Here is a 24907-nt window from a genome sequence, read left to right on the forward strand (position 1 = left end):
ACAAATAAACACACACGCGCGGGAAGAAATATCATTGGAATCCTATGCTTATGGCTAGCTTTGATTGAAGATCATGCAAAAAAACACAGAAATTTCCTTGCAAAAAACACACAGAGAAATATCATTGGAATGTTATGCCTATGGTTTGCTTTGATTGACGATCATGTAAAAAAATACATAGAAATATCTTTTTGGCCCCAAAAAAAGCACAAATAAAGAATAAAAAGGGGCGTTGCGAGAATCGAACTCGCGACCTCTCGCACCCAAAGCGAGAATCATACCACTAGACCAAACGCCCTGTTTTGATTTTTATTTTTGTTACAATTATATTAACATTATGAAAGAGATAATATTTACGATTTTTTAGGAAAAGATAAAGATGTCATCTAATGACTAACAAACGGTTTGGGATTTTGGGTGCAGTAAAGAAAACTCTTGTAGACAAACATTTTATCCATGGTGGAGATATGCTTGTTATTTGTAACCACATGTTACAGAGAAGATGTTACTTGTTTGTCCACTGGAACTGGTGACATGGGCAACAAGCACTTGCGTTAGAGATGTCGCATGGCACTTCAAATGGCATGACGAGACGAAGGGGTAAAATTATGATTTAGAAAGTAAGTAGCATTTATCCCTGTCCTATAGTACGTAAGACATGCACTAAGCCATCTGATATTAAAAAGGAAAAATCAGTTTGTTCAACGAATAGTGTAGACATAGCAGCTAAGTTCATAGAAAAGCATAAGGCAACCAACAAATTACTGACGACAGCAGCCCAACAATCCATGGAACGGAACGGACCAACAGAGTTTTAAGAATTAATCGGCTTCATCAGTTGGTCGCGGTGGTCAATAATGCTAATAATGCTTCTGTTCACAGAACGTCGCAGATGAACTTATATATACACAGCATTGCTCACTATAGCAACGCGAACACGACCAATTTGGCAATCTTTGCTACATGCTCCCAGGATTCCATTTTCTTCCAGGAAGAACCATTCATACAACAATGAACTGACAGAATACGCACCACCATAAGGTTCAACAGCTTAAAATCATCTCGGTATTATTACAGACACAGTGGACAACAATGCTGAGAAAATCGCCAAGCCTTCAGAGCACAGAAACCTAGATAAGGGGAGAGTGGGCAGGGCAGGAACAAGGTAGAACTAGTTTACGAGTTCTCAACATCACGCCTTGTGACTTTAGGGCGATTTCGCAGAGACAAGCTTGTCGATGAGCTCGGCAGCATCCTCAACTGTCGCAATTGACTGAGCGCTTGATTCCTCGACGCTGATCCCAAACTCCTCCTCAAGGCCCATCACGATCTCAACCTGCAACAGATACAGGGAAAAGTGTTATTTTAAGAACAACTAGAGAACAGAGCATTACTCATTTGCCAAAACAAATTAAGTGCCACATGTCTATCACATCATTGCAGACGCATCATTCACGGTACCAAAAGACCTTATTTCCTTGTTTCATGCTTAGATTCAATATCAGACAAAGTCCAGTAGAGATATGAAGCGAAAAATAAAGTCTAACTACTGACTGTATCAAACATAAACTTAACAAGGCTGGCACAACCGCCTAATACCCTCCAAAATCTATAGAACATGATTATATGACTACTTATAGCCCCTGAGATAATTGGTCAAAGTTTCTACACAGCTTCATGATTCAAAACAGTCTGAAAACATGGCATCAGCTAAACATTAGGGGTGTAGATTTACCGTATCAAGTGAATCTGCGCCAAGATCAGAGAACTTAGAGGCACCACAAACTTCAGTGCCCTCTGGAACAGCAAGCTGCTTCTTCACAATTTCACAAACCTTGTCCACTGTATCCTTTTTGGCCTGTCAGGATGCATATTTGAAAACACCTTATCAGATACTGCATGGTAAGAAAATATTGGGTGCAAACAAGCACTGTATTGTATCAGTGGAGGATACGATTATCTGCCTAAAACTGTCATCCTCCCACACTAGGAACTGATGAAAGAAAGGCCAATCATGTCTTAAATCTCAGAGGGTACAGTAACTCCTTAATGCTACTCGGGCACTACTAGTTCCGTTGACACCCACAGAAACAGTTTATCAGTAAACGGCTATCTATGTCACAGTAAAACAACACTTTGAAATATGTATGTATATCATGGGTCAGGGAAGAGGATGGAACTCACAGCATAGGAAACAGCGAATCTCTTCTGCACTGGCTGCAGGCGGAGGAATGCATTGCCCTTCCTCGAAGCAGAGAAAGAGAGTGAGCTAGTGTTGACGGCCTGCAATTCACGGAAACAAGCATCTTGAGACAACAGAACAAAAGTACATTCATGCGGCATCTACTCAACAGAAACAAATTCCGGTCAAAAATAAATAAATAAAGCAAGCACACATGAAGAGAAAATATAATTAAAATCCCAGATACAGAATCCAGTGCTAGATTGCTAGAATTCCAAGACCATCCCTGTCGGTTGACAGCTTATCACCAGATAATTCCAGTACCAAATTACTCGGCAGAAAATGAACGAACTAGCCAGGTAACAAAACTGAGACGCGCGTAAATATTAAGTCCTAATTCCTGGTCATTTATTTGCAAAACATGTTAGTATTTACATCGCAAAAGCCCTCATGAAAAGATGCCAACTTTGCATGAGAGCAGATCTGTCCAAATCCACTCTGGAAACGGCTCCCTGAAGCCACAAGCTCACATATTAAAGCCATGAAGGTAGCTTTCCCCGTGGAACGAAAAAGGACGTCGAGGCCTTACTGAACCGTGCAAGCAGACACACGCTTTCGCCGTAACAAACTCTCTACAGTTCTACGAGTGCAAATCCACAAGTTGATTGAACACGGCGAGGGGGGGTGTTCTTCATCAGGCCCCAGATCGCGCGCGCGCATACAGAGGGAGCGAGCCACGAGACCCAGATCCCAGGCAGGTAAAGGTAACCCCTATTAAACCCCGAGGGCGACGGATCTGGAGGAACCAGCGGCGGCGGAGGATCTGGTTACCTTGACGGGCCTGGCGAAGGAGAGGGCGGATCCGGCGATGGTGGCCATGGGGGGCGGGGCGCGATGCGGAACTGTGGGAGGCGGCGAGCACGAAGCGCGTGAGAGCGACAAGGGGGGGTGGGCGCTGGCTGCTGGCTAGGTCGGAACGGAGCAGCGGCCCTGACCGGAGCGAGGGTTTTATACGCGGCGGGGTGGCGAGGCGGCCGCGGGCATCGGAAGTATCGACCGGCGGCGGGGTCCACGAGGCCGGGCGGGGGCCCCGCCACGCAGCCAGGAAGTTTTTATTTCCTTTTATTTTTGCGAGGCGCAGTTGGGCGGGTGGGGGCCCGTGGGAGGGTAATTAAGGGGTGGGAATCTCGGAGAGCAGACGGGCTGGGCCCATCCACTGGGGCGGTTTAATGAGGCCGCCGCGGAGAGTACTGTACGGGCAGCACCAGACCAGAGGACACGCGTCGCGGCCCGTCTATTTACTTGATTTCACAGGCCCATATACCTGCCCATGGCCTTTGATGGCGCACATGCCGGTGCGCTGTGCTGTACTACGCTACTGTTCGCGCGCCAGTGATTCTCGGACCGTTCAGCCAGCCAGCCTGTGTGAGCACATACGTACAGATGAGAGAATACATGCATGCATTCAATGAGGATAAATAAAACTCATAATGCCATACTACATGCTTTGCATGCAGCTTCAAATTAAACAAACGTAAATTTTAGATCGCTCATTTGATTGCACCATTATATTTCCCATTATATTAGGTTTAAACATAAATAACATAACACTCAAATAATAGTGTACTACAAAAAATAAATATCGTGAGCAAATGAGTCCATATCACATTTCTTTTGTTTAGGCGAAATTCCTAACTAAAAAAACAAAATCAACATTCCCAATTTAGTCTACAATGCAAACAGATAATTTTAGCATTACCAACAAATTAAGCTACCGAGTGAACAAAATAACTACACAGGCGAACAAATTATTATACATGGTGAACAAATACGTCCACATCATGAACAGATAATTTTACAAACGAACAATTTAGTCTATAATTCAAAAAATAATTTAACATTATAAAAAAAATCAGTATGCACTGAGTATGGATCATCCTTCAATATGATCCACCCGCTTAATGGAGCTGCCTGCCGCTTGCTCTCTCACGCACGGGTGAAGATACCAGCTTGGTCTTTTAATTGAACTGCTACAAAGTAAAAAAAACTGGCCTGCTCCCACCCGCTTGAGATACTTGGACATGGGGTCCATTCGCTGTTGTTGGCCCACGTTGGCTATTGCGCTGCCCCCAACCAGGACTATATTGGGCCGATTATCTCCGGCGGCCTGCCTTTACGGCTTCAGACGATGGACCGTGAATACTGGAAAGACGCGCGGCTTTGCCGTGCAGGTACCTATATTTCGTGTTGCAGTATTGTCGTTGTTTTTATTCGGAGAGCAGTAATTATGTATGTAGGCAAATGAATAATTTTTTAAGCAACGTAGGTAAGAGAGATCCGTCGCTTTGTCATTTCGCGCAGGCGTCATGGGCCGCGGCTCGTTCTGGGCACTCTATCATGACGCTATTATTTGAATAATTTATTATTTTAGGTATCAAAATGGAACTATAACATTTTTTCTGAATTTATTCTAATGAAAGGAGGGGTGTAATCTATTATTTCTTTGAATCGGGAATGTTGGACTGTAGGTTATTTTAAGAAAAGTTATGAATTTTTTGGTAAAATTACCTCTGAGAGAGAGAGAGAGGAGGCTACATGTTTGTTGATTTATCTAAAGTGTGAATGCATTTTTTTGGCAAAATGACCGCGCTAGATTTTGGTGCATGAATTGTGTATAGAGTTGTAGCATACGGCCTGTTTGTTTACTAGGATTAAAATTTAGACCTATCACATCAGATAAGAATCCTAACATTTAGAGTATTAAATAAAATTTATTTATAATTTTTTTTCCATAGATGGATGCTGATTCGTGAGACGAATTTAATAAACCTAATTAATTATAATTTGCTACAGTAATTCTACATTAACCATTTATTAATTATGAATTAATATACGTTGTTAGATCCGTTTTACGAATTAATTCAGGAGTTTTGCAATTATTTTTATAATTAGATTTTATTTAGTATTTTAAATAATAATAGTTTGCCCTCGGAAACCAAAAGTGACGTATAGCTACGGGCCAAGCCCAACCAAGTGCTCTCGGCCGGCTGTTCGTGAGCTCAAGGGTCGCTTGCTTGCTGCTAACTCGGCTTCGAATCGTATCCCGCGCGCCGCGCCACCTGGCCCAGCTGCAGCCGCGGCAGCCCCTGCTCTGCCTCTGCTCCGTTGCGCCTGGCCCCCGGCCCGCAGCCTGCCGGTTCAGCGGCGCTTTGACGGAGTCTTCCGCTGCGCTGTGGCGGTGGGGCACGTCGCGTACGACGACGTGGCGCCGGGCTCGGCACGGCGGCGCAGCGCCGTCGACGCCGGGGGGCCAGACGGCGGAGACATGCGTCCATGTGCCAGGAACCGCACCACGGCACCCCGCATCGGGCCGCCTCCTCACTGGGCCTTCTGCTCCTCCCGTTCTGAAAACATGACAGATTGATAAGATGTTTCAGCTACATCAATCAAGTATTTTTAATTTTGATGCAACTCTCATTTTTCGTCGATCCGTTTCAAATCTAATCAAATTTATATAATATAATATTAATATTTATAGTGTAAAATAAGTATAATTAGATTAATTATGTAATATATTTTTATACTAATTCTATTTGAAAATATAAATGTTAGTAATTTTTATTAACAAATCAATTAAATTTAAAATTGTTTAATTCAGTTATATTCCTTTTGGATGGAAGGAGTACTAGTATTAATATTTACGTCTCCTTTTAGTACTTGTTTGTGTATTTATATACAAGTATTTTAGTCTACTACTAATATCAAGAAGGTTGAAACAAGAAGAGGAATACGTGTAATAGATCATGGTTACAGTATTCTCTTCAGAAATTTTAATTTAGTGTTTATATATTTGTAGTTTAAAGTTATATAAGATTCTCAGACCCTAATCTTATATTATTTAAGCTAAAATTTAAAATCTTTAACCACGTGTGGACCTGCATAAAAGGACGTGCCATAAATGTCGCTTGGCACTTTGCCGGTGACGGCCATAAACTTTTTCTTCCTGAAGACGGCAGAACTGTATGCTGCTGCTGCTGAGGAAAAGAAACACTGTGTGCCTGTGATGATAACGTATGCTCGCATCGCATTCGCAGATACTATAAGCGGTGCTCAGCGAGCACCCGTTAACATCATCAGGCTGCTCAAAAAAATCGAATGGCTTTAGCTTTCGAGACAAGAGAAACCGAGCACCTCAGGCCACGGTGACTGAGCATGGAGCCGCAGCGAGGAGGGGAGCAGCTCGCGTGGGGGGCGACGGGCGCCGCCTCGCCCTGCCTCTGCCCCGCCGCCGTGGCATCGTCAGCCGCGGGCGCACCCGCAGGTAACGTGTTCCCCCGCCAGGCGCTGGAGCAGGAGATGCTGCGCCGCGCCGAGCTGCAGCTGCAGGGCGGCGGCGGGGGCGACCGGCGGAGGGAGCGGAAGATGAAGAACCGCGAGTCGGCGGCGCGGTCCCGCGCGCGCAGGCTGGCGTACGTGAACGAGCTGGAGAAGGAGGTGAGCCTTCTCCGCGCCGAGAAAGAGGAGCTCAGGAGGCTCTGCGAGGAGGTCGGTAGCGGCATGCTTCTGCCGCATTGCTTTCAGGTAGGAGCTCATTTGCTTTGCAGATGTCACCAGCATGTGATTGTGATGTGCGCGTGCAGCTGAAGGAGGCGGCGGAGGCGCCGGCGAAGAGGGGCCCCCATCAGCGGCTGCAGAGGACGTCCTCCGCGCCGTTCTAGCCCCCGCATCGATCTACCAGCCGGGCAGAGAAGGCTTTTTTGGTGCAGTGTGAATCTGACGGTCCTGTTCTTTTGTTCGTCGATGAGCAAGAGATTCATCGAGTGTTGGTAGTAGTCAGTGCGCTGCAGCAGCAGCCAGCTAGTTCGGAGTGGCCGGCGAGCTGCTCGCTCTTTGTTGCGTCGCCGGTGCGTTCCCCTGCGGCGGAGATGGGCAGGGCACAGTGCAGGGATGATCTGTGCCTGCCTGCCTGCCTGCCTGGACAGAAATGGTAAATGCCGGTTCCTACAACACACCACGTTTCCGACGATTGATGTGATGGTAGGGTTAGGCCACCCGGCCGGCGCACTGGGCCACTGTGGAATGAAAAAAAAGATGAAATGATGCTGCCCCTTGTGCCTGCTTGTCTCCTTTTCGTGTCCTTTTTGCCCCCTTCTCTTTGTTTCTCCACGTTTGCTTGCTGCTGTCTTCGTCCCCACGCGTGGCACGGCGCGCGCGCCGGCGTAGCTGCTCGCCGACGCCGATGGCGTTCAGCTCAGATACGTGCAATGGCGAGGTCCTCGAAAGATTTCGTTCCCGTCCTCGCCGCTGGCCCTTGCTTCGCGTGAAAGATGATGGCTAGTACTTGCAGATGGCCTACCATGAGCCGAGCTCTCTCCGTTACTAGCTAGATTATAATTTCTTTTTTTTGCGAGGAACACTTTTCTGAAACTTAACTAAAGTTCTGTCTGTGCTGGTAGCCGACTCTAGCGCATTTCTTCCGGCAAGCACGGCAACCCATCATGGTGCCTTACGCGTTCCGATTCCGGCAGCAGATTCGCTTCCAAAAAATCAGCTTCGACAACAAAGGGCTCGGAGGGCTGTAGCGATTTTTTGGAATCGACCGATTCCCGCAGTGTAACGACGCAGCGGGTAGGAGGGCAGATTCTACCGATTCCTGCAGTGAAATTACCCGCGTTGCCACTGGTTAGTCGTACCGATTCGCTTCTTTTCTTTCCGAGCGATCCTTTCCAATTCATCTCTCGTGCGCCTCCTCCCCTGCCCTCTCCCCCTGCCCCCGACGCGCCCTCGCCGCCGCCCGCCGCCCCCGGGGCCGGCCCCGCCGCGCCCCCCGCCGCGCCCCCGCCGCCCGCCGTCCCCCGGGCCGCCCCCCGCCGCGCCTCCCTGCCGCGCCCCACGCCGCCGCCCGCCGCCCCCCGACGCGCCTCCCGCCGCCCCCGCCGCCCGCCCCCCGTGCTGTCCCCGAAAAACAGAGGAGAAAGAGAGAAGGAACGGGAAAAAGGAGAAGGGAAAAGGGAAAAAAAGAAAGAAGAAAGGAAAAAATAGAAAGAAAAAAAGAGGAAAGAAATACAGAGAAAAAATGAAAGAAAAAAGAAATTGTTCAATTATTTTTATAATGTGGATATATATTTTGTATAAATTATTATATATGTCAAATATTAACAAACATGAATATTTTCTTTCCAAATCGGTCATCTATGTATCCATGCGATTAATTAGCATATAAGAGCCTTATGGGATCCCAGGGGCATAACAGACATTTCTTACAGAAATCCACAGCTGAGAGTTGTTTCAGCCAAACAGCTTTCAGTTTTCCCACAGCTGTCAGCTCACAGCAGCTTTCCCACAGCTGATTCCAGAAATCAGATTCTCAGGAATCCACAGCTGAACCAAACATACCCTTAGGCTGAGTCCAGTGGCGGGGCAAGTCAGCTCTTACCCTCCCTCTCACCCCACCCCTCCAATGCACAGGCTGTAGTGCCAGCTCTCACTTCTCTCTCCTTCACGTCAGCTTTTCTTTTTCAGATTTAATTATTTCACTCTCTTTTGTTCGCGTACGCAAAATAATTCAATAAACTAATTTTATTTAACTAAAAAATTACCGATTACATCATAATTAAAAAAGGAAATTATATTGAAATTAAAAATAGAAAAAATACATAATAACTAAAAGAAAATTCTAATCCTCCTCCGAATCCTCATCTAGTCCAAGCTCTTTTTCCACCATCTTGACAGCCTTGAAATGAGTATGTTTTTTTACTTCGTCCATATCCGCAGTTGATCGGGACTTCATTATGTTCCATTATTTGAATAGTTTAGCCTTCACTAAGCCACCTCACATGTTCTTCATTGCAAATGCTTTAGTTACTACCGCACTGCTTGATGAGGATTCCTTCCCCTTCTCCTTCCCCGTAGCCTTCTCCTTCCACTTAGCCGCCTTGGCCCTATCACGGCCTATTGGACGAGTCTCATTGTCCTCCTCGGTGTCTTCTGTTCCGCCGGAGCTGTACTCACCCGAAACTTCGAGGTGGGTTCTCTTGCTACTCACATCAGATCCACTGCCAGGACCATGTTTCGCTGCCCACTTGGGTTCGTGGCGAACAGCTCTCCACCAATGATGGCGCTTGAATGCTGTCGTCACTTTCGGGTCGTTCTCGTACCTCGCCATTGCCCCCTTCATGACCATTGCATCGTCTGCTCCACTCTGACGTACTCTTTCTTCTTGGATGTAGTATCCATTAAACAGGGTCACCTTGCGGTTGTACATGTTCCAATGATCCTTCAGTTGCTTCGCGGTGCGACGACGGGACGGCTCCACGGTAGAGTTGAAGGTCTCCGCTATTTGGCCCCAAAAACTCAAACCGGTCTGGTTGTTGCTGGTGATAGAGTCATTCGAGTGATAAACCTAAGTATGTACCTAGCCCGAACATATTGTTAGTTATTTGAAAAAAACACGATATTTAAATAGATGAACACTAATTAAATTATCTGTTTTTCCTCCTTCGCAATCGTCCAGTCAAGTCTCTTTGGACGCTTTGGTTCGGTCACTCCCGCTTCTTCCCTTTGAGACTCAACGGAGACGGGGCTTGGAACCGTGGGTGCCGCGTGTGGAGGTGGTGGGTATGGACCATGTAGAGGTGGAGCGTATGGAGGTGGAGCATATGAAGTGGAGCGTATAGTGGTGGGTACGGACCTTCAGTCCCGCTCCTTGTGCCTGGAGGTGGAGCATATGGAGGTGGAGCATATGGAGGTGGTGGGTATGAGTACGGACCGTACGGATAATGATATGGCGGTGGAGGTGCCCCCGGAGCCGGAGGTGCAGCAGGGGGAACAATGCCCGGGGTTGCGGCAAAGAATTGACATCGGAGCGGCAATGCATCGGAGAAGACTCATCTTGGGGAGATGCTTGTGACCCGTCGGACTGCAAGAAATCGGTGAAGGTATGGAAATCTGGAGACCAACCGGTCATGGTGGAAGAGATTTCGGATTGTAGAGGAGAGAAATGAGCTCAAATAGGGTGTGGAAGGAGTGAAAACCAGGTGGGGTATTTATAGGGGGGTTGGGGATGAAATTTGGGATTTTTTGCAATTTTTTTTGAATTTTTTGGAATTCAAACGGTCAAATAACGGCTAGTTCAACGGATAATCTGCGTGGACCAATCGAAACGCGCCACGTCACTCCCGCCCCACCCCTCTCGCCCGCGCACGCCAACGCTAGCGCGCCGTCTCGCTTCCGCCCACCTCCTGCCCCCGCGCGGCTGCCAACGCGGGCGAAAGCGGAGCGATAGCGCCCGCTCCCGCCCGGCGGGATCCATTCCGCCCTCTCTCTCCCAGTCGACCCCCTCCCATCCGCCTCCCACCTGCGCCGCGCCGATAGAAGGGCGGTACCGCCCTCCATTGGTACCAGCCTTATTACCAAACAAGGGAGAGAGAGAGGGAGAGAGAGAGCGAGAGCTCGTTTGCTGCTTCATTGTCTCTGTCTCTTCGGCATGCCATTGGCCTTTGACGCCGCTGTCTTTGGAGTCCTCGTACCATATGCTCACTGTACTTTGTGCCATAGGGACGGTTCCTCCTCGTGCGCATCGGGCGCGGGGCACCGTCGATCTTCTGTCACCATCGCTTTCCCTGTTGCCATGGTGAACGCTGCCAGCCCAATTTTTCCCGCCCTTCTTTTTCGGTTCTTTCATTTTCTGTGCAGCGCAGGCCGGCCCTGCAAGGCTGCGAGTCTTCCAGCGACACAACCACCTTCTCGGCTCCTCGTAGAGGAGGAATTCGTGTTCAGCAGGCCCTAAACACCCGAACACGGGAATAAGTGGGCTGGGCACTGCCTAGTCTGCCTTTCAAGCCTTTCAGAATCGCTGTTGGGCTCGATGCATGTACGGCCCGTTGGGAAAGTAAGGAAGGATCCAGAACGTGGTGTGGCCGGCCGGCTCCGTCCAACTCCTGTGTGTGGGCTCTCTGTCTATGGACTCAAAGCTGCCGGGCACTGAAAATATCTTCGATTCCCCAGCATTATAATCACACGTCCAAAAGCTTGAAAACTTGCGGAGACACCTCTTTCCCGGTCTGGATCCGGTGCGGCACTGAATTGGTAACCTTCCCCCTCTTCCTCTCCTCGGCTTGTTAGTAGGAAGAGCGGGCGGATGTTAAGATTAACAAAATGCTATCACAAGTGCTTCGTTATTTGCATCGACCAACACATGAGGAAAATAGGCATATTGTAAAATATACAGACTGTTAAACCGTTCTAATTTTGTCCTAAATTGAATTTCTCTAATCAAATTTTATAGGGCACATCTAAACATCAAACTAATTCCATTAGATCCATCATAAAACATATCTTAGTACTGCACACCCAAATGTTAATTTTTTTCATAGAGTTGATTACATTTTGAATTTAAGATAAAACTATAACAACTCACATGTCAAAACATGAAAGTAGGAAGTGCCGTCACCTCCATGAACTTAAGACGTGACTTTTACATCTCAAGTCCACAGAAGATCCAGGACCCGGCACCCTCCCTCCATCCGGCGCACGACACGATGGACAGCCACACCACCCTGCTCCGCCCACGCGTCGCCGTCGCGTTGGCCGGTGCGCGCGCTCCATCCCTTCACCGCCGCCGCAGGCCCTCGCTTAGCCGACACGCGGGCCCCATTGGCGGTCTTCCTCCCAGTCCCACACGACAGCGACCATTCGCTGGTCCGCCAGCCGGCCCCACGCGGCAGCGGGGTAAGTCGGTTTCCTCTCCGTATATATACCATACGCTTCTCTCGTGTCTTCCATTCCACGGCGTCATTTGTTCAACTCAAATCCAACTCAAAGCGTGCCAGCCTCCTCCTCCGACCAATCTGAAGCAGCAGCGAGAGCCGAGAGAGGCGGCGCGCGCTAGCTGCATGGAGGCGGAGGTCGTCAAGCCGCCGCCGGTGGCGTCCGTGTCCGTGTCCATGTCGTCGGTGTCGCCGTCGGCCTCTGCTGCCGGGCCCGCGGGCGCCGGCGGGGAGTTCACGGCGGACGACCTCGCGGCGGCGGACCAGCTGGTGCAGCTCAGCGTCAGCGGCGGCGGGGACGACGACGAGGAGGACAACCAGCACGAGGCGTTCTCGTCGTCGTCGTCTCCTCGGTCGGTGAACAACGCGGCGCGGGGCGAGGTGGAAGATGAGGAGGATTCCGGGGTGGTGGACCGGAGGGTCAGGAAGCGGTACCGGCTGGTGGCGGAGCTCTACGCCGCCACCAGGCAGGTCAAGGCCGGCGCCGGCGCCCGCGGCAAGAGCAAGCGGAATAGCAGCACGGACGGGATACCCCGGAACTGAGCGCTGGAGATTGGGGCGCCGGAATGCAGAGGCTTGCTGGCTGGGTTGGGCTTGGGCTTGGGCTTGGCCCCGCGTGTAGATAATTTCCTTTTTCTTGCAAGCAGTTGTGACTTGTGAGACAGAGTTTTGTCTTGTTTTTCCCTAAAAAGCAAACGTTTTTGGAAGTTCTGAGATCGGAATTTGAACTATGGCAAGCGTTCAAATCCAGATTTAGTAGCCTTCAACTGTAAATTTAGTACCCAGCCTCCTATCCGTTTTCTTTCTCAATCCTACTACGGCTAGTGGTAATTAACGCGCGGTTGCTTCTGGAACCTTCCGCGCGGGTGGCTGCTTCTTGGTGGTGGCTAGCCTAGCAAATGACGCCGTTTGGCTTGCGAATGCAAGCTATCCATACTAAGCTTCGTTTGCAAGCAACGCCGCATGCATGTACCCGTTGGTCGATATGCGGCTGTTTCTACGGGCAAATGCCTTTAGGCTAATCGTAATGGAGTTTCATGTCCTGCTTTTAAGAAGTCACATGTGAATGAAATACTATGCTTTAATAGAGAGTTTTATTTCACCATTTTCAAAGCTAACCAGTGTAATTAAATGCTAGTTGATCATCGGCGTACGGGATCCCCCGTGAAACGACGGCGATCACAGTGGTCGTTTCACGATATTTTCAACATCTTGAAAACGAGTTAGCAGAGTGTTAGGGGGATAAAACTAGTTCTTTCTCTTCGCTCATTAAATTAGTGCCACATCATCAAAAATGCTGATGTATTATGTTAATTAATGCTATAAAACTCGTCATGAAATCTCCATTATATTTAGCCTTACAGTGCCATGCACAGAGAGTGCGTGTACCTACATAAAGATTCGTGCGCACGAGCCCCCACTCGTGCGTACACAAAGTGCTGTAGATCTGACTTTTCCGGGTCAAGAAGAAAGCCACTTCGACAGATAACAGCAAGTAACACCAGACATATATTTTTCAGATAAAATATTTGCCCAAAAAGGAAAATGTGGCAAAAGGAATCAGTCATGTGGTTCTTTATACTACGTCCAAAGGCCCATACTAACGGAGATTTTACTACCAATACTAAATAGTTCTCGCGGCTCACGGAGCCATGAGAAACAGGTAGGGATTATCCGTCCTACAAGCGTGTGGAAGTTATAAATATATCATACGGATATATATTAAGATCTATACCAAAATCTCCGGCTATACCTTTTCGAGAGAGGTTTAGTTAAATTATTTCATGTACAACTTAGCTTTTAGCTGCTGCTGTAGCATGATATAACCGGTAATAATCCGTTTTTGATATAGATAGCTAAATATTTTGGTCGGCTATTTAAAACATTGCTATATTTATATCATATATCTACCTCTCCAGTGTACTGTGTATATATCTCTCAGATTGACGAATACTACGTGGCGACCGGCAGTAGCCGGGCACGGGGTGACGGCGCGACACGACCCGGCCGGCCGGTTGCGCACCACGTGAAGTGCGCGGCGAGGACGTGGCCGGCGGTGACAGTAACTGGCTGGAGCCCGCGACCGTTGATCTCCTTCCCCCACACAATCCCAAAGTCCACGCGAATCCCCCCGTATTTAATTTCACGCAAACGCCCCGGCCCTCTGCAGGAATCATACAAACGGCCCGGGGTCGGTCCAGGTGTCGCCGCGCAGGGAATCCGTGGCCTTGGTCCGCACGATAGGCTAGCCATGGTTTTGGTTCCGCAACCGCGGCGACGGCGAGGAGGCAAACCTTTTTTCCGGAAAACCCCCTCCACTTCTCCGTTTTCGCGATCCAGGTCGGTTTGCGTTGCGGCCAGGCACGCCGCAGCAACCAACGACACACCAATATCGATTAACCTTGTAAATAACCCCCAAAAATCAAATCAACCAAAGGCCCCCCCGGGAAAAAAAAACCCCAGAGAAATTAGAGCGTGAGACCAAGAGAGGGAGGGAGGGAGGGCACGCGAAATCAGCCGGAGCCCCCTCCGCCCCCGATCGATCGAATCGACCACCCCGGCTATCCATCGAGCGCCATGGCCGGCGAGGCCGCCACCGCCCTGCGCGGCGCGCCCGCGGGGGCCGCCGGGCCGTCCCGATCCCGGTCCCCGCCGCGGTTCACGGCGCTGGAGCTGGCCGCGGCGGAGCAGCTCATCCACCTCAGCGAGAGCAGCTGCTCCTCCGGCGCCGCGGCCCCGACCCCGCGCGGTGGGGGCCTGCTGCTCCCGGCCTCCGCCGCGTCCGCCGCGTCGTCCTCGACCTCCCCGCGCTCCGTGAACAACGCCCCCCCGCCCGCGGCGCCGCCTGCTGCTGTGGCGGAGGACGAGGAGGACGACGACGAGCAGGAGGTGGGTGGGAGGCGGCGCAGGAACAAGCGCTACCGCCCGATCGCGGAGATCTACGCGGCCACTGACCCCAAGCCGATCGGGCCGCGCCGCAGGAAGGCCGAGGACAGGCCCAGGCCGGCCGCCCCCGCCCCCGCCAAGGCCAAGGAGCTAGGGGCGACCGAGTAGAGAGAGAAGCTGGACTTGTTTGTAATTATGGATAATTAGTAGGGACTAGCTAGCTTGATATACTATAAGTAGGAGAATGGTGTGAGCTTGATGTAGGGCTGTAGTATGATCGGGAGCTAGCTTGGGGATACCTAGCTACTAGTAGAGGATCAGATAGATGCTGGAATATTATTAACTGTAAATTATACTGCTGTATCCGCCGGTAATATCCACGATCTATCAACTGTCACAGTTTGCTTTACATGTATATATGGATGGATGGATTACATGCATGATCCATGAGCATCCTAGCTCCTTGTTCCTTGAATTGGCCTTTATTTCGCGGTGTAATTAACTAGGCGTAGGACGATCATCCCGGAATACATTATCTTGAGCTGGTGCTCATGCAATTAATCTATACCAAGAACGAAAAAAAAAAATCCTGAATCAGGCTCTATATATGCAGTTATTCTGGATGCATGCATAGGTCGAAACTCTGAACGGTCCTGGAAGCGCTTTTATATATATATATATATATTACAAATTGGATGGAAGTGATGATATTCGACTTACTGATGAACTGCCATTGATCATAACCTCAGGTTTCAGTGGTCGATAGTGACTGGCAGCTGCTGGGTTAATGTATAGCTACTTAGCTAATGGTCAGTCTAGATCTATATCCATGTCGTTTGTTCCGCGCGCCACCATTGGTGATATCGAGCGATCTAGATCCAACAATCGGTCAGTCAATCATCTCTACATATGAGATCATCCCTCCCTCGATCTCATACATGGCTGGCTCTGTTTGTTTCAGCTTATGGCCGATTTTGAAATCTCAATTTTAGAAAATCCAAAAGTCGGATGACTCCCATAATCCAGAATCGAGAATCCATAATCAGCTGGAGTCCTCGATTCTCGATTCTGGGAGTCATACGACTTGTGAATTTTCTAAAATCGAGCCTTCAAAATCGGCCATAAGCTGAAACAAATAGGACCGTCGTATCAGAGAAAGATGATCCAGAAGTGTTCGTGCCTCCATGCATGCGCCGATCTACCTAGCTATATATAGCATGAATAATTAATCGAGTTACAACTAATATAACTGAAGATTAATTAATTCCATCTCGAGCCTGAGAGCCAAGGTACCTTAGTGCTGAGCTGCTGCTATACTTTCTTTATTAGTCGATCATGAACAGGCCTGATCAATAAATACATCGAAAGGACGAAGATGGCGCTGCGGAGCTTAGAACACTCCGGTACGGTAGCCGTTGCCGACGGAAGCAGCACCTCTACACACGACACGACAGGGTATTGTAGAAGCGCTGCTAGTTGCCAAGGCACAGCTTCTCGAGAACAGGGCCAATGCATGCAAGAAGGCGGCAGCCCGCAGATACCAGGGGCTGTTTGGAACGACGCGCCTAAGGCACCACAGCCTAATCTTAGACGTGTCACACCATGTTAGACAAGCGTTTGGATGTTGTACTAACGTTAGCGCGCCATAGTTTCTTAGGCGCGGTGCCAACGGCTCGCCACAGGGTAATATCGCCACAGGTGCGGCACTCGATTTGACCGCCGCACCCAAAAAACGCGCCACACGCTCTCCTCCTTCCTCCCGTCCGCGCCGCCAGGTACTCTCCCCACCGCCCCTCCTCCCCCCACCCCACCCCACCCCCCCCCCGGCGGAAGGCTGGCGCCGGGCCACCGCCCGCTGCGCCCCCTCCCCCGGGATCCACCGCGTGGGACTACGCGCCCGCCACCCCCGGCGGAAGGCCGCCCCCCACCCCGCCCGGGCAGAGCCCGCCACCCCCCCACCCCCTGGGGCCGAGCCCACACCCCGCCGGCGGAAGGCCGCCACCGCCCCGCCCCTCCCGGGATCCAACGCGATGGCCGCCCCCCACCCCCCTCCCCCCCACCCCGGCGGAAGGTCGCCGCCAGGCCGCCGCCGACCGCGCCCCCCTCCCTAGGGCAGAGCCCGCGCACCCCCCTCCCCCCTCACGCCCCCCGGCGGAAGGTCGCCGCCCGCCGCGCCCCTCTTCCTGGGGCAGAGCCCGCGCACCCCCTCCCCCCTCACCCCCCCGGCGGAAGGCCGCCGCCGGCCGCGCCCCCTCCCTGGGGCAGAGCCCGCGCACCACCCACCCTCCCCCCTCACCCCCCCGCGGAAGGTCGCCGCCAGGCCGCCGCCCGGCGCGCCCCCCTCCCTGGGGCAGAGGCCGCGCACCCCCTCCCCCCAGGGATCCACCACCGCCCGGCGCGAATAAAGTTAGGCAGTGAATCAAACAGCTACCACATATGTACTGATTTGCCTAACTTGAGTTGTGGTAGCAATCCAAACGGCTGCCACACTTTTTTCACGTACGCCTAACGTTAGACGTGACAACGAACCAAACACAAAGCTAAGGTGAGGCAGCTTAGGCACGCCACATGTGTGGCAACCTGCTAACATGGCGTGATTCCAAAAAGCCCCTCAGAATCTCGTGGAACTCGATCGTTATGTGCACTTCTGCAGCTTCTAGCTAGAGGAACGTAGTACCTGGCTAGTACTTTCTGGGGCCAGCGGGGGAACCAGCTGGTATCTTCTAGATGCTTCTCAAACCTGCCGCCGCGCGCATTTGCAGTTTGCATCGGTCGCCAAAAGCCCAACTGCACAAACAGCTCACGCAAAACGAGAGGAACCAAAAATGGAACATGGAGATGCGGGGTATCGATCCCCGTACCTCTCGCATGCTAAGCGAGCGCTCTACCATCTGAGCTACATCCCCATTGAATTACATCATTAATAGGATTACACACCAGCACTTCCATCGCTTCTTCAGTACCGTTCGGGGATCGACATGCGTTGCTTGATCTGTTGATTGCCTCGGAAGCAAGTAAACAGTGTCATACACTGCATACAAACTGCCTCAGAGACAGGCCCAGGACCTCGCAGGTATGGATATTCTGTGCGTGCGCTAAGGTGACAAACTCATGCTAAAATCATCAGCAGAGAAACAAATGGATGGGGAGCTCCAACACGCGAGTCCTACCATAAAGAACCACAAGACGAGACAGACAGACAGTGAGTCAGAGATAAGGTACTCAAAATACAACACTCACTAGTCATGAAGCTGAAAAAAGAACAAGAATAAACATCCTTGCATTGTAGGCAAATTCTCCATTCCAACAGTTCAGGAAGGGCGAAACGTAAGTGGTGTACCAGGCACTCATGGAATTAATACAAAATCTGATCAACATAAAAGTTACAGCAGATGAATTCAAACTTTAATGTCTGCATGACTCGAGCCGGAGGAAATGCTTTCAACCTTGGCCATCCCAAATCGAGCAACTACACATTGCAAGTGTCTGCTCAAAGGCAGCTAATTTAGAAATCATCATCGTCCTCTTCGGCCATGTGTTTTGCCAATTCTTCCTCCTGCTGAAGCCTCTCGCGGCGCTTCTCCGCGCTCTCCTTTTCCTTGTGAGAATTAGGGGGGAACCTCATCGCCTTGACCGCCTCATTGTGCATGTTCAGGCAGAAAGCAATCCTGGAGTTGAATGCGATCTGCGGCTCATTCGTCGAGTAGACATCGCCAGTTTCCTTCGACACCATCCAGCCATTCGCATGATCTATGGTGGCGTCAATTGCACCATCTCTTATGGCCTTGGCTACAATGCTCTCGGCATCGGCAACAGGATTCTCGGAGTCTAGTCTGAGCTTCTTGGCAATGTCAGCAAGGGAGATCCTTGAGTATGAAATGCTGATATTGCGCAGTCCAGTTCGAATGACATTGTGGCGCAGCCTCACGATCAGGTTGCGAGTCCTGTCTGCACTGAATGTGCTTGCAAATTTGTCTGCAACAGCCCTGAACAGTTCCAGGTCCCCCACCCTGACAGCCTAGAGGTAACAATACAAGTTTTAGAGTTTTTCGCCTATTTGTAACACGTAGTTTAAACAATGACAAGTTACTTACATTTGTGAGCTCAAAATAAGGCGTCAAAGCTTTCTTCATTCCTTTCTGCATGAAAACAGTTCTCTCCGGAATCTCTCCAAGAAGTAGCCTCACGATGATAGCCCATTTGTTGCACTGAATACGAAAACCACGAGCTGTTGTGGGTGCCTTCCGAGCAGCTTGCAGGAGGCTTTCTTTAGCATCAGTGTACTCCAACTGAATTGTCCTAATTTTACCCAAGTAGAACAGGTATCGGCAGAACTGCAACGAAAGGAATTGTTTGTTAGCGTTTGTTTAGAAATCTTCCCTACAAAAACAATTTGCTGAAGAAAGATCTCATATTTAAATCACCAACAGTATACCACTAAAGGTATCTTGGCAGAATATTTACAAACAGTGCATACACATGCTACATCTAAAACATATAGTAAATCAAAAGGTTGTATCACAATGAATGGAATAAGCAGATGAATTACTTGTTGGTTGGAATGCGCTTCAAAACGAGGCGCCTTTGATCTAAGCTTTTCTGCCTGGTCATACAAGTTGTAGTGGAGGTAATTGCGGAGGAGGAGATTGAGCAGAGTTTCCTGCAATTTAGAACAAAATACATACAACCAGATCAATTGGCAACTCCAAAACATAACAACAGGTTAGCAGGAACCAGAAAATTAGAATTACCTGGCCAAGCTCATCACGGTGCAAAGTTGCCATCCTGTGCAATGCGAGCAGATTCCTGAAAGAGAAAGTAAAAAACAAATATAGGAGAGATGAATGTTAGGTTAAGTGGAAACTGACGGAACCAGGTAACTACTAAGGTTGGTACTGACGGTGAACAGTAAGCATGAATGAAACATTTGACTTACCCACGGATTTCAGCAAGGCTGTTGGTAAGCTCATACACATAGGAGTAATAAAAGTACAGACGAGAAGCCAAAACATCAACAGTTCTCCGGTTCAAGTTCTTCAGACGAGCAATGCTCGCAGTTGCGCATGCTTTAGCCTTTATACAAATGCAGAACTTCAATTATTATGTTTCACAGATCAAACATATGGAAAATCAGCAGTCCCAGATTTACCTCATCATATTTCTTTTGATCAATAAGGAAAATCAGGACAAGCAAGTAGCAAAAAATTTCAATTTCAGGGAGACCATGCTTGATTGAAATCTGAGCTGTTGGAGCCGCAGCATCAACATCCATCTCAGTATCATCTTCCTGAAGGAGATTACAGATGAACATTAGAGGTCCTGAATGTGATAAAAGAAATAAACCTCAAGACTCTTTCTTCTTTTACTCTATTATACAAAACGGAGTATTAGTGTGACAGGCTCTAACTACACACTATAACACAAGCAGCAGACGCAGCGGAATCTATATTAACAGGGAATGAAGAGCTTCTTCAATCCTTCACATATAGAAAATCAGACCAGTTAAGAATCTACCAAATGTAAGCAATTCATCGTACAGTCATCCAAATTTATTGGTGCCGACTGCCGAGGCAATATAGTCACACAGAGCAGCAAAACTAAGCCCTGAAGATGCAATTCAACAAATGACTCTTCAACTCGTCCTAAACTAGATGGAGCATCTAGGTACTGATAGACAGTGAACATATTTGCAAACACATGATACTGGGAAAACGGCATTTTTTATGCTCAAAGCACAGCATGAAAGAAATCCAAATGATCTGTAAGAGATACATACTGCTCAGTAACAGCAGGTCTAAGAACCTACTAGCCCAGCATGATTAGCTTACTCAAGAGAAAACCTAGTAGAAGAAAATATCTATTCCCCTCATGAGCTGTAGAGTAGAGTGGCCAATCGTGCAGTGACAAATCAAATATCCACAGGGAGCACTTTGATACCGTTGACAATAGAGAATTACTGTGACAGAGCGATATCTTAGAAACAGCAGCAACTCGTTTCATGACGGTAATTGCAGCACTACTGGTGAGAATCAGAGCCCAGTTTGGTCTAATTTACTCTATGGTGATGCTAGAGACGAACTCGAGCGGAAAAAAGAGCCCATGCCTTTTGTTTTTTTACCTTGGGCACCAGGGCGGTGAGGCGAGCGTAGGCCTCAGAGGACGCGGGGAGCGCGAAGGCGAGGAAGGTGGAGACGTCCCGCGCGGCGAGGCGGCGGCGGAGCGCGACGGTGAGGCGGACGGCGCGGGAGATCCGGCGGACCTCCTTGGACAGGGAGCCGGCCTCGATCACGGACGCGATCTCCTTCAGATCTGGCACAAGCGCCGCGTCAGCCACGCCAAATCTGGGGAATTCCGCGGAGGGAGAGCTAGGGTTCTGGGGAGGGGGAGGATGGAGTGGGGAAGCTTACGGTGGAGTGTGGAGAGCGCCGGCGCTGCGGCAGCGGGGGCCGCGGCGGGAGGAGGGGCCGCCGGGTGGGGCTCCGAGTCGTTCATCTGCACGTCTTCCGGCATCGTGGCGGCGGCGAGGAGGAGGAGGATGTGGTGGCGGATCGGTGAGTGCGAGTGCTTTCTTCCGGCTCAAGAAGGTCCTCCTCGCTTCCGGGTTGGGTTACCTCTGTGCTGCGCTGCTCTCCGGCAACGCCCCGCCGCCGTTTCGTCGCGCGCGGGTGGGCCGCCTGCTATTCGGCGTTGTTGGGCTTGGGAGTTGGGACGGAGGATCTGGTGGGCGGCAGGCCCGACGCGTCGTTTGAGCCCGTGCTCTATGGGCTTTTCTGTGCCGTCTCAGATTTTTTTTTTCTTTCTCTTTTTTTAACATTTTCTCTCTAGAGGGGGAAGCCCTACCGAACACAGGAATACGGGCATGTTTGGTTGCATGACTAAAGTGTCAAAAATTACTATATATTTTCTGCCACACTTGGCTAAGGTTAGGCGCTAAAATTCTACGCTAAAATTCTACGCCACATCTTGGCATGTCTAAGCGAATCTTGCAACACTTTTACAAGTCATTGACGAGTAGGATCTACACGGTAGAAAAAAAAAATCTTACCATAAATATGGATACAAACCAAACGCACGACTAACTCGATAAAACCTGTCTAACCTTAGGCGTGGCAAACTGTGTCAATTGAAGTAGGGAATCAAACATACCATACATCTCTTTTTTTAGGAGAAAGAGCGGAAAACCGGAATCTGTTTGTACCAAGAGATGTTTTTTTGAGGAAACGAATCCATGCCAAATGGGGGAATAACGAGAGGCCCCCCGGGCGTGCTTTGATTTTGAAAAACTATGCTTGTTTTCCTATGAACAGTACTAACATACAAGACCACCTCCAATAATCCAATAAGGCAATAAGCAGAGCAGCACAAACACGACCTGCAGGAGACAACCCAAGCAGCGGGTGCCGCCGGAGGACCTCACAAGCACACAAGATGAAGAGCCCAGTTTCAGTTCAGTGATCCAGAGCCTTGTCCGCGGCCGACCCGCCCCATTTCCGTATCCTGGAGCTCGCCTCCCTGGCCTCCCTGTCCCAATCGGTGCGCAGCGTGATGGCCACCAGGACCACGGTCTGCAGGCCGACGCCGGTGAGCATGCCGCCCCACATCCCCCGCACCCCGCCGCGCAGCGGGAAGGCGATGAGGTACCCGACGGGGATGCCGACGAGGTAGTAGCAGCCGAGGTTGACGTAGGCCACCAGCCACTGCCACCCGGCGCCGACGGCGACGCCCGACAGCACCGGCTGCACGCTGTTGAGCAGCAGTGAGAGGGCGAACACCACGCCGAGGCTCGCCACCTCGCGCACCACCGCGGGGCTCCCCGTGAAGGGCGCGCCGTACACGTCGCGGAGGGCCAGCACGGCGGCGAAGAAGGCCAGCCCGATGGCCACCGACGACATGAGCACCACCAGGATCGCGAACTTGGCCGCGCGGGGCCGCCCGGCGCCCAGCTCGTTCGACACCCGCACACTGATGGCGGCGTTGAACCCGAAGAACACCATGATCTCCCACCCGAACAGGTTCGTGCTGTATATATGTAACACGCGGCGATCGATCAAGCCAATCAATCAGGGGTTAGAGAACTTGCTGAAACAGCAGCAGCAACCATGCATTTCATCTGGAACACGCGACACCACTACTCACTGCTCACCAGATGGAGACTGCCGCAACAGCGACCTGAGCGTTCTCCAGGTTGCCGACGATGACGATGAGGAACATGTAGAACCAGAACTCCAGGCTGCACGGACAAGATGACGTACGTCTCATCATTCAACAATCTAATAATGCAAGGTCAAACACGAGACACGAATCTCGATGCTCCGATCCAAGTAATAACGGTACCAGAGCATGACGGCGGAGCCGAGGGAGAGTCGCGCGAAGCCGACGAGGTCGGAGAAGGCGAGCCAGTCGAATCCGTTCCACGCGCCGGGGCAGTACCCCATGAGGATGTAGGCGAGCTGGCCGAGCACGACGAACCACCAGGACGCGTTGAGCGCGACGGCGAGTCCGACGAGCCCCATCCGCATGGGCCCCACGAGGAGCCAGCTGAGCGCGACGTGGAACGCCAGCCCGGCGGCGGAGACGGCCGCCATGGCCACGACCTTGCTCTGCGCCTGCAGGAACTTCTGGATGGGGAAGTTGAGGGCGTAGGCGAAGAGCTGCGGGATCATGTAGAGCGCGAGCCTCCCCGCGAGGGCGGCGATGTCGGCGTCCTGGTGGAAGAGGCGCAGGATCGGGGTGGCAAAGAGGTAGAGCGGGAGCATGAGCACGGCCATGCCGGTGAGGATGATCCACGAGCGCTGCAGGTACACGCCCAGCATGTGCAGCTGCTTCGCGCCGTACGCCTGCCCGCACAGCGTCTCCAGCGCGCTCCCCATGCCCAGCTGCATGCAACACACGCACCCAGCCCCAGCATGCTCCACCGATCAGCTCTGTCTGTGTCGAGCAAAATCTCGTTTCGCGTGACTGAAAAAAATCTCATCCAAGAACTTAAATTTCAAGTTTTCATTATTATGTTTCCAGAGAAGAAAATCTAAGAACTAAAAGTATGATCTTTTTTTATGCAATCCTTGTGTATGTGGCTGGCCTGCTCTAGGTTACTGATCTCGTTTCGTTGACTTGACCAACTAGTCCAGTATTTTTTACGGCAAGCATTGACGGCATTGATGACCACGCCGAGGATCAACCGAAGCATGCATCTCGATGCTCGCAGGATCAACCGTACCGTGATGCCGAGTGCGAGGCCGGCGATGACGTTGTTCTCGGTGGAGACGGCGTCGAGCTCGAGCGTTGTGAGGTGGCCGGCGAAGACGAGCGTGACGGCGCCGAGCGAGTACTGCGCGATGGACGTGAAGATGGCGGGGCCCGCCAGGTACCAGAGCCGCCGGTTCTCCTCCGCCGCGTGCCGCAGGAACGCCCGCACGCTCCTGATCTCCTCCAGGTTCCCCTCCCCCACCTTGCCGCCGTTGCCGTTGCCGTCGCCGGCCGGCGCCAGCAGCGCCTCCCTCAGCCTCTCGTCTCCTCCTCCTCCGTTGTTGCCGCCGCCGCCGCTCGACGCCATCTCTCTTCTTCTAGCTCGATCCGGTATGAATCTTGAATGAACAAATCTCTCTCTCTCTCTGTGTCTGTCTCTCTAGCTCCCTATAAATAAAGCTCTCAGCGTCTCTGATGGCGCTGTGATACTCTACTAGAAACCTCAAACCTCGATGAAGGGTGGAGGTAAGGAGGCTGAGGAGACTTAAATGGGCAGCTGGGTCGTCGTGTCGCGAGTTGGACCCCAACTCAACTGTTGGCGATCACCAGCTACTACTCCTACCTATACATAGCCGATACTTTTCCATACTTTTTATCCCTTTTCCATACTTTTCCGCTTCCTTCAATTTCTAGCCTGAGAATACCCAAAGGAAAAAAAAATACGAGCTAAGAAACAAACTCTCCAATAGTCACCAGTGTCTGACAGTTCATCCCCACCAAAACAGCTTCAGAATACATTCTTAATATCAGAAAATAACGCAAAGGAAGCAGAGCCGACAGAACAAGACATAAATATTGATTTCTTCAAATGCAAAGCATCGGATGA

The 24907-nt window shown here is 50.6% G+C and overlaps 6 protein-coding genes and 2 non-coding genes across 9 annotated transcripts; 3 read left to right on the forward strand and 5 right to left on the reverse strand.

Moving 5' to 3' along the window:
* Window positions 1-226: 226 nt before the first annotated feature.
* TRNAP-UGG lies at window positions 227-298 on the reverse strand. Its single transcript has one exon. It is a non-coding gene; the product is annotated as a tRNA-Pro (tRNA).
* Window positions 299-927: 629 nt separating this feature from the next.
* On the reverse strand, window positions 928-3171 carry LOC112896536 (acyl carrier protein 3, chloroplastic-like). Its single transcript, XM_025964549.1, has 4 exons — window positions 3014-3171; window positions 2185-2283; window positions 1736-1858; window positions 928-1336 (listed from the first exon to the last, which is right to left on the reverse strand). Exons 1-4 carry the CDS (start codon window positions 3059-3061, stop codon window positions 1208-1210), a joined length of 399 nt encoding a protein of 132 aa, XP_025820334.1. The 5' UTR covers window positions 3062-3171; the 3' UTR covers window positions 928-1207.
* Window positions 3172-6307: 3136 nt separating this feature from the next.
* Window positions 6308-7309, forward strand: LOC112896535 (protein FD-like). Of its 2 annotated transcripts, none has more exons than XM_025964547.1 (2): window positions 6308-6763; window positions 6823-7309. In XM_025964547.1, exons 1-2 carry the CDS (start codon window positions 6395-6397, stop codon window positions 6898-6900), a joined length of 447 nt encoding a protein of 148 aa, XP_025820332.1. In that variant the 5' UTR covers window positions 6308-6394; the 3' UTR covers window positions 6901-7309. The 2 variants fall into 2 exon arrangements, with proteins under 2 accessions (XP_025820332.1, XP_025820333.1); XM_025964548.1 differs by having other exon boundaries at window positions 6311-6727.
* A 4647-nt stretch (window positions 7310-11956) lies between these two features.
* On the forward strand, window positions 11957-12656 carry LOC112897678. The gene has a single exon (XM_025966031.1). It carries the CDS (start codon window positions 12076-12078, stop codon window positions 12490-12492), a length of 417 nt encoding a protein of 138 aa, XP_025821816.1. The 5' UTR covers window positions 11957-12075; the 3' UTR covers window positions 12493-12656.
* Window positions 12657-14397: 1741 nt separating this feature from the next.
* Window positions 14398-15240, forward strand: LOC112897758 (atherin-like). The gene has a single exon (XM_025966147.1). The coding sequence runs from the start codon at window positions 14527-14529 to the stop codon at window positions 15001-15003; it is 477 nt and encodes a 158-aa protein (XP_025821932.1). The 5' UTR covers window positions 14398-14526; the 3' UTR covers window positions 15004-15240.
* Window positions 15241-17668: 2428 nt separating this feature from the next.
* Window positions 17669-17741, reverse strand: TRNAA-AGC. The gene has a single exon. It is a non-coding gene; the product is annotated as a tRNA-Ala (tRNA).
* A 340-nt stretch (window positions 17742-18081) lies between these two features.
* LOC112897192 (probable 26S proteasome non-ATPase regulatory subunit 3) lies at window positions 18082-21447 on the reverse strand. The gene is made up of 8 exons (XM_025965437.1): window positions 21243-21447; window positions 20954-21144; window positions 19985-20122; window positions 19772-19908; window positions 19587-19641; window positions 19385-19495; window positions 18930-19169; window positions 18082-18853 (listed from the first exon to the last, which is right to left on the reverse strand). The coding sequence occupies exons 1-8, from the start codon at window positions 21343-21345 to the stop codon at window positions 18341-18343; spliced, it is 1488 nt and encodes a 495-aa protein (XP_025821222.1). The 5' UTR covers window positions 21346-21447; the 3' UTR covers window positions 18082-18340.
* Window positions 21448-22026: 579 nt separating this feature from the next.
* On the reverse strand, window positions 22027-24527 carry LOC112897191 (protein DETOXIFICATION 33-like). The gene is made up of 4 exons (XM_025965436.1): window positions 24053-24527; window positions 23170-23711; window positions 22979-23065; window positions 22027-22854 (listed from the first exon to the last, which is right to left on the reverse strand). Exons 1-4 carry the CDS (start codon window positions 24386-24388, stop codon window positions 22284-22286), a joined length of 1536 nt encoding a protein of 511 aa, XP_025821221.1. The 5' UTR covers window positions 24389-24527; the 3' UTR covers window positions 22027-22283.
* Window positions 24528-24907: the final 380 nt, after the last annotated feature.

This window comes from Panicum hallii, chromosome 6 (genome assembly GCF_002211085.1).
Source record: "Panicum hallii strain FIL2 chromosome 6, PHallii_v3.1, whole genome shotgun sequence".
NCBI classification, from domain to species: Eukaryota; Viridiplantae; Streptophyta; class Magnoliopsida; order Poales; family Poaceae; genus Panicum; species Panicum hallii.

Excerpts from the sequence above, each read along its gene's own strand:
- LOC112896536 (XM_025964549.1), bottom strand. The coding sequence starts at position 3,061 with ATGGCCACCATCGCCGGATCCGCCCTCTCCTTCGCCAGGCCCGTCAAG. Across the intron at positions 2,284-3,013 it reads CCTTCGCCAGGCCCGTCAAG|GCCGTCAACACTAGCTCACT; the intron begins GTAACCAGATCC and ends CGTGAATTGCAG. Across the intron at positions 1,859-2,184 it reads GATTCGCTGTTTCCTATGCT|GCCAAAAAGGATACAGTGGA; the intron begins GTGAGTTCCATC and ends GCATCCTGACAG.
- LOC112897678 (XM_025966031.1), top strand. The coding sequence starts at position 12,076 with ATGGAGGCGGAGGTCGTCAAGCCGCCGCCGGTGGCGTCCGTGTCCGTG.
- LOC112897191 (XM_025965436.1), bottom strand. The coding sequence starts at position 24,388 with ATGGCGTCGAGCGGCGGCGGCGGCAACAACGGAGGAGGAGGAGACGAG. Across the intron at positions 23,712-24,052 it reads GCCTCGCACTCGGCATCACG|CTGGGCATGGGGAGCGCGCT; the intron begins GTACGGTTGATC and ends TGTTGCATGCAG. Across the intron at positions 23,066-23,169 it reads GGCTCCGCCGTCATGCTCTG|CCTGGAGTTCTGGTTCTACA; the intron begins GTACCGTTATTA and ends TTGTCCGTGCAG.
- LOC112897758 (XM_025966147.1), top strand. The coding sequence starts at position 14,527 with ATGGCCGGCGAGGCCGCCACCGCCCTGCGCGGCGCGCCCGCGGGGGCC.
- LOC112897192 (XM_025965437.1), bottom strand. The coding sequence starts at position 21,345 with ATGCCGGAAGACGTGCAGATGAACGACTCGGAGCCCCACCCGGCGGCC. Across the intron at positions 19,909-19,984 it reads ATCAAAAGAAATATGATGAG|GCTAAAGCATGCGCAACTGC; the intron begins GTAAATCTGGGA and ends ATTTGTATAAAG. Across the intron at positions 19,170-19,384 it reads AAGCGCATTCCAACCAACAA|TTCTGCCGATACCTGTTCTA; the intron begins GTAATTCATCTG and ends CTTTCGTTGCAG.
- LOC112896535 (XM_025964547.1), top strand. The coding sequence starts at position 6,395 with ATGGAGCCGCAGCGAGGAGGGGAGCAGCTCGCGTGGGGGGCGACGGGC. Across the intron at positions 6,764-6,822 it reads TTCTGCCGCATTGCTTTCAG|CTGAAGGAGGCGGCGGAGGC; the intron begins GTAGGAGCTCAT and ends GTGCGCGTGCAG.